The following is a 7,377-nucleotide window of genomic DNA, read 5'->3' as shown; positions in this document are numbered from 1 at the left end:
AGAATACCGGATTGGTATTTTTCTTATTTTAAGGGTACGAATAATTTTTAAATAATACTTATCAGATTGAAAGATTATTCATTATTCAAACTCTAGTTTTTTATTATTCATATATAATAATAAACTGGTATTTTTCTTCATTATTCAAATAATTTTACATCCTAGCTGTTGATTTAGAAAACCAATCTAAGCTCGCCCACACCCAATCAAAACCCAAATAGATCACAATTGTAGGTTCAATTTAGAATCATTTAGATCTGGATCGTTTGATCAAATCAAGCACGATTGAATTGTCAAACCACATGAGCTCATGGATCCACCACGCCACACCTGAGCCTAATCCATGTCTCTTTCTCTCGTGTGTTTGACAGTGTGGTAGCGGTTACTTTTCAAATAACTTTTCATACTGAAATACATGCCAATGATGTTTTTTCATTTTTTAAAATTATTTTTGACATCAGCATATCAAAACGATCCAAAAAGTACAAACCGCACTCAATTTTAGTAAAAATAAAAAAAATTTTCAAAATTTGATGAAACGCAGTTACAAACACAATGCCAAACGGTCTTGTTTGACGGTGAAATAAGCTACCGTTTCTCCTATGTCCGACCAGCATACAGATATGCCTTCACTCCGACCAAAACTCGAGGAGTCCCCGTCGTCAACATCGCCATTAGTAGCAGATAAAAGCAAGAACGAGCTTCATCTCCGCTGATCTCCCTCCCTGGTTGGTTGTGATATACACGACCATTAACGGACGAGATTGAGAGCTCGGTAGTGGTCGTTCGATGCGCCAACACCTTGTTAGAATCGATGTCGAGCCACCGACAGTGGCGGTGCATGACACACACGCCGAGTAGACAGTGCAGGTGCACAATCAGTGGCTTAATCGTAATTTTGAAATCTGACAGGGCAAAATAGTAATTTCACTTAAATCAGGGGCATTTCGATGATTCATCATTCACATAGACAAATCCTATATATTTAATTTTAAACTTATGCAGATAAAAAGTTAGAAAGTTTTTTTTTTATTATTTCTTTTTAATTTTATTCTAGATTTTTATTATTGATTTTTATTTATAAATTAATTAAATTAACTGAATTATATTAAAATAAATCTTGCATGTTTAATTCTAAACTAGGTTAGGTTAGGTAAAGAGTCAAGCTTTCAATTTAGTGTTTTTTTATATTTTTTTTAATAATTATTTAAGTTATTAATTTTAAATGTAAACTAAATAAAAAATTAGATAAAAAAGTTTTAAGGTATTTAATATGTGTTTAAGATTATGGTTTTTTTAAAAATATTTTTTTTATATTATAATATTAAAATCATAAAAAAATAAATATCAATTTAATATTTTTTAAAACCAAAAATATTTTAAAAAAGCATTCAAAAGCAAAAACCAAGCATTTTAAATACATTCTTAGCCTTGGGCTGTATTTTTATATTAAAAATAAAAAAAAATATTATTTTAATATATTTATAAATAAAAATTCTTTTAAAAAATCGTTAAATATTTCGTTTTAGATATTTTTTTTTGGGTTATGTTTAACCCACAATGAAGTGGTGACACGTAAACAAGTAATTTGCTACAAAATGTAACTATAAGAGGCTGGCAAAGCAACAAAAATCACGCACCTTTGAAAGACCAACCCAAAACAAAAACAAAACAAACAAATTACCCGACGCACATATTTACGGACGCGCTTGCATAATCAGTTGAAGAGTTAGAGATAGAGCGACAAAACGATGGGGTCCAGAGACAAGGACCAAACGACACCGCATCACCAGCCTCTCCTTAGCAGCCTCGTTGTACGTCCATCCGTCAGAGACGGCGGTGATGGCGCAGGAGGTGGAGGCCTCACAGGTGGTAGCGATTACGAGCCTGGAGAGTTCCTCCGTGAACCCCCATCCTATTCTCGCCCCGAACGATACTCTGATGATCCTGGTTCGTCTCTTTCTTCTTAATTTTAGTTTGTTTACTTTTTTTTTGTATCTCTTCATATTTTAATTAAGATGCGCATATACGAATTTTTTTTTAATCATGAAATCTAGATCGAAGTAGTAGAGTTATTTGAGTCATAATATAATGATACAGTTGATTAATTCTTCCAGTGATATTTTTATTTGTAGATTTATTGAAGTTCTTGACCTAGTGTATCGAAAGCTATGTTTTCTTTTGTTACTTGATTATTTTATGAATTACGTTTGAAGAGTTGGACTAAAGAGTGATTTGAGGAGGAACTTTCAGAAAAATAATAAAATTCATGACATTAATGAAATTGCTATTGTTATTTAAGGTTGTAATCTGCACTTTTTATTTTTTTAATTTACGGAAAACAACTTTAATTATGTGTGAAGTCTTCTATGATTGATAGTGGGACTAATATTAATTCACTGGAAGGCTTTTTCTATGGAACCTAGCTTTTATCTCAAAGAATGAGAACATGTTAGTGTAAGTGAGCAACTTTTTGGATATATCTTAGTTATCCCGTGGTGCTTTTCATTTCTCTTACATTCTCTCCTTGTTTCGTTCTTAATTTTATTTTATTATATATATATATATTTTTTTTTTTCTTCCAAATAATGGTTTTGTAATCATGTATTGCTTCATTAGTTGCCTTCATAAAAGCTGATGGTGGAAATCATTTGACAGTTTGATGTTAAGCTGCCAAATAATTGAAGTATGGGAAACTTACTGTGGATAATAGCTTTGGGTATGGTTAAACATTTCCTTCTAGCATATGATAAAAGTTTTAAGCATTAAAATGGGAACGCCGAGTATTTTTGCAATATTTGAAGATTCAAGCAGGATGATTACTAGGATGTTTGGCATGACTTTTTAATTATGATTTTTGACATTGAGTTATAATCCAAAAGTTGTTTTTCAAATAATTGATGATAAAAATAAGTTAAAATGATTTTAAGTTAGAAATATATTTGGTGAAAATGACTCAAATCAACTTTTTTGAAGAATATATGTAGTCTAAGCTAAAATCTATAAGTTAAAAGTTTTAACTTTTGACTAAATAAAAAAATTGACTCAATTATGTAACAGATTTTTTATTCAAGTCAAGTTATTTCCAGCCAAAAATGGTTTTGACTTTTCTATTCATCAAAAGTTAAAGAACAACGCATATCGGCCTTTCGTTCTATTATATACCTCATTGTTATCATCCTATTCTTTCTTTACTATAAATATGTGAATGTTGTTTCTAATTTATTGAATGGACAACTAATCCTGTAAGTGAATGTCTTAATCACATTTAACTTTTCAGAGGTTAGATAGATCATTGAAAATATCGAGGATATGTTGGATACTTTTGGAGTATTTCAGCTGTTACTCAAGATAGGTTTCTTGATGTTGTGTGTTGCATTTCATGTTGAGCTTGTGGATCTACTACCATATGAGTGTCGAATTGCAAGTAAATTTTGCTGTTGTGTGTTACAGCTTGCCTACAATAACTTGGGTCTCAAGGAAGGCATGTTGGTGTGAGTGCACTCTTGGATCATGATCCCTGGGGATTTGGTTTCTGTATTATGGCTAGTATATTAATGGGAAATGCAACTATCATTATTTTGAGTGGTATGGGAACTCTTTGAATGCTGTGTCATTTTGCTGGAAAGCCATTTTTGTGTATGTGCAGGGATGTTAGGGAACTACGTGTTATGGTTTGGTATAGTATGGGGAAAACAAATATTGCATTTTACAAGGAATTTTCTCTCAAGGGTAACTGAGATGCAAACATGGCCTGTGAGTGGCTTTGGAATACCCACCATTATCAAGTGCAATTGTAACCTTGATTTTACATGGCAAGCAACAAAAAGGGTGGCATGTTTGGGGTGTGATCAAGTGTGTAGGCTTTGTTTTGACACCTGGCATTTTTGCAGCTAGCTGATGGGTATTTGGCGCAGGTTCTGTTTGTTTGCATTTTTTAAGTTGGTGTTAAATTGCTGGTAACTGGTAAATTCCAGAAGGTATTTGTATTTGTGTTGGAATTATTGTTGTGAGAACCAGTGGCTTGATTGGGCTTTTCATTATTGTAATGTACTCTTCAACATTTGGATGGTTGAATCGGGTTAAGTTGAGTGGTTCTTAGTAGCTACTAAGGAATTCTACTTTTCAGTGTTGTTATATCAAGTCTTAAGTCTATAAGAATTGTGGAATTCCACTACCATCCCATTTTTCTAGTCTCTGCTGTGCTGTTTAGGTCTTTGTTATTTGTTGTTGTTTAATGGGTTTCGTCTGGGAAGTTGCTGCATACCTCTTTAAAATCTTGGGTGGTCTCCATTGGGTTCTGATTTCCAATTTAGTTTCACTGGCTGTTCGGGGTGAGTACAGACGGTGCATATTGGACATGACAAAGTACCTTTTGGGTTCAGGAAGATCGTTATGGCTTCTGTCCACCATGTTGCTTTGAACTATTGGGTACTGTGGTTGCGTGGAATATATAATGTTACCTTATTTCTAATAATTCACAGTTGGTTGTGAAGATAATCTAATAATTCACAGTTGGTTGTGAAGATAATCGGATTAAATTGGTTGCCACTTAATTTGTGAATTATTAAGCTACTGTGAACCTTGCTGTCTTCTACTGGTGGAATGCTTGTTGGTCTTGCTGCCCTTGAAGCTTGTTTTTGACTGAAGTTATCGGGACATACTTGTGCTTGGGTTATGGTGGTCTGTGTTGGGCTTCACATATCAACCAAGTTTCATTCCCATTGCTATTGTGAAGTTAAGGCTGATCCTGATTAATTGATTTGGTGTTGTTAGTTCAGTACTTAGGTTAGAAACATATCTTTAAGGATGCTCTGGGTGATGAAATGGGAGGACATGACCTGTGAAAGTAGGAAAAAATGGACTTGTTGGTCATGTATGTAGATTTTGGTGATTTCAAGTAATTGGTTTTGGTTTTACTTATGTGCTGCTCCAGTTGTATTCATTGTAATGGGGGCTATCATTTGGAGAGATAGCAAAAGGCCATTATCATGTGAATGCCTTACTCTTCCACACTTGGTATCTCCTTTTATACCCACTTTTTATGGGGAAATGCCCTGACTGATGATTGATGTCATTGCTATTTTGTTGGATCGGTTTTTTCACAGTTTTTGGGTCAAATCTACAGCTAGCATTTCTACTTTGCAATAACAAAATTTCTCCCTTGTTTTAGGGGTTGCTCATCTTTAGATTTCGCTGGCTTTTTTCCAGGATATAGGCTTCGTGCAGGTTCTGGTTCTCCTGTACGTCGTAGGGATGCAGATCACAGATACAATTCTGATTTTGATAATTCAGGGGCAGATCACAGATACAATTCTGATTTTGATAATTCAGGGGGCCCATCTCGGGGTCGTGATTTTAGCAACAGGAAGTATCATGGTAGATTTCAAGATTCTTCACCCCCTTATGCTCGAGGAAGAGGTTTTGATGGGCCTGGACTTGGTCCAGGACCTCATAGAGGGGAGGACATGGGTATGGGTAGGAATAATCCAAATGTACGCCCAAGGGAAGGCGACTGGATCTGCACAGATCCTTTGTAAGTTCATATTTCATAGTTTTTTATTGTATGGTTTCACTCTCCATTCCTCCACACCCTTTTTTGTCTTTTCTTGGTACCTGATTCTGGCACTTTTGGGTCATTAAATTTGAGTTGAATAAGACTTGAAGTTGGTTATCTCCTCCCTGTCTTAATATCACTTCCTAATTGTATGCAAATGATAGAAGGAAAGGGTTTTACCTTTTAACGGTTGATTTTGTTTTAGCATGTTTCTTATGATACCATGAAGATGGAGCATCTTCAAATCTTACGTCATTTTTCCCTTTCAGATGTGGCAACCTGAACTTTGCAAGGAGAGATTTCTGTAACAATTGCAAGAGGCCTCGCTATAGATCTGGAGGGAGTCCTCGGCGGGGTTATCCTGGCCCCCCACCTCTGCATGCTCCTCCAAGACACTTTCCTGGTCTTTCATTGGATCTCTCTCCAGGCAGGACTATGAATGGCTATAGGTCTCCTCCTCGAGATTGGGCAAGAGACAGACCCAGAGATTATGGGTCTGGTGGTCCACCTCCCAGGCAAGGGGGCCGGTTTGCGTTCTCTGACCAAGACATGCGGAGAGATCGATCTGATTATGCAGATGATGAATACAGGGGGAGGAACAAATTTGACAGGCCAATGCCAATGGATTGGGGTCATAATGACCATGGAAGGGATAGCTTTTTCCATGAAAGGAAAGGGTTTGAGAGACAACCACCCTCTCCACCTCTACCTCCGCCTTCACTTCCTCAACGTGGGAGATGGGGCCGTAAAGGGAGAGACAGGAGCAGATCGCCAATTAGCACCACCAAAAGAGTTCATAATATGTACATGGAGCAGGGGCGGCGAGATGATCGGCATCGTGTTGGGCGAGGCAGAATGAGAGATGTGTATTGAAAGAAGTGAGGCTACAGAGTTTGCATAGTTCATCTTGGTATCATGGTAGTTCTGTGTTCTTCGCTGGGTGAGGATGGATGTTATGGCACAGCTGAAAACTTAAATAGGTTTTCTGACTACTATCGTTGTTGTTTGATTTTCGCTTTAATCCGGTCTTCAAGTTTTTCTTTCCTTTTCTTCTTTCCAAAAAGAAAGAAAATAATAATAATAATAATAATAATAATAATAATAATAATAATAAGAACTTGGAACCAGTATTGCTCTGTCTGTATCACTTTTGGCACTAAAACTGAACTTTTGCTGCTCGTATGAAAATCGACCCGTTACAATTTAGCATGCAGCCGTGTTCCATGGTTCACGACTTTGATTACTCGAGAATGCAAGGACGGTTGTAGGAATCTTATAGGCAATCACTTTATATTATAATTTGGATGTCACGAGCATCTCTTTTGCAAGAGAATTTTCCAACTCGTTCTTTCTTTTTCCAAATGTTGATAAGACCCGTGGATTCATGTTTTTTAGTGAAACACAAAATACAGGTTCCTTTTGTTTTGTTTTCAAATGGTTGATTTATGCACCCTTATTGAACACAGGACATCGTGTGTTGACTCGGATTCAACATGGTGTTTCTTAGCCCAGTCCATCTTGATAAAAAAGTAATCAAAAGGTTAAATTTGATTTGACGTCATCATTTCTGCGGATTAATATATAATTTAATTAAAATTTGATTATATATAACTTGGATTTTTGTTAAATTTTTTTTATTCAGTAGTTTGAATCTTATACCCCGAGTAAAGTTTAATAATTATACTACTAATCAAGAATTGGACAATAAAAAAAATGAAACTCGATGCTGGGCATTTCTGAGGCCGATTTTATCAAAGAAAATAATTTGATTTATGAAATGGGAGAACATTTGCAAAGTTGAAGAAGAAACCGTTTGGACC

At 35.6% G+C, this 7,377-nt stretch overlaps 1 protein-coding gene across 4 annotated transcripts; it reads left to right on the top strand.

Annotated features, from left to right (window-relative positions):
• The first annotated feature begins 1,635 nt into the window (after positions 1-1,635).
• On the top strand, positions 1,636-6,598 carry LOC7476292 (uncharacterized). 4 transcript variants are annotated; one of them, XM_052449002.1, is made up of 4 exons: positions 1,636-1,950; positions 5,212-5,298; positions 5,338-5,536; positions 5,827-6,598. In XM_052449002.1, exons 1-4 carry the CDS (start codon positions 1,752-1,754, stop codon positions 6,428-6,430), a joined length of 1,089 nt encoding a protein of 362 aa, XP_052304962.1. In that variant the 5' UTR covers positions 1,636-1,751; the 3' UTR covers positions 6,431-6,598. The 4 variants fall into 4 exon arrangements, with proteins under 4 accessions (XP_052304962.1, XP_024446033.2, XP_052304963.1 ...); XM_052449003.1 differs by lacking the exon at positions 1,636-1,950 and adding an exon at positions 3,464-5,019; XM_024590265.2 differs by having other exon boundaries at positions 5,212-5,536.
• Positions 6,599-7,377: the final 779 nt, after the last annotated feature.

This window comes from Populus trichocarpa, chromosome 18 (genome assembly GCF_000002775.5).
Source record: "Populus trichocarpa isolate Nisqually-1 chromosome 18, P.trichocarpa_v4.1, whole genome shotgun sequence".
Taxonomy (NCBI): domain Eukaryota; kingdom Viridiplantae; phylum Streptophyta; class Magnoliopsida; order Malpighiales; family Salicaceae; genus Populus; species Populus trichocarpa.
The sequence above is the reverse complement of the archived record's forward strand: the minus strand, read 5'-3'. Positions and strand labels throughout refer to the sequence as shown.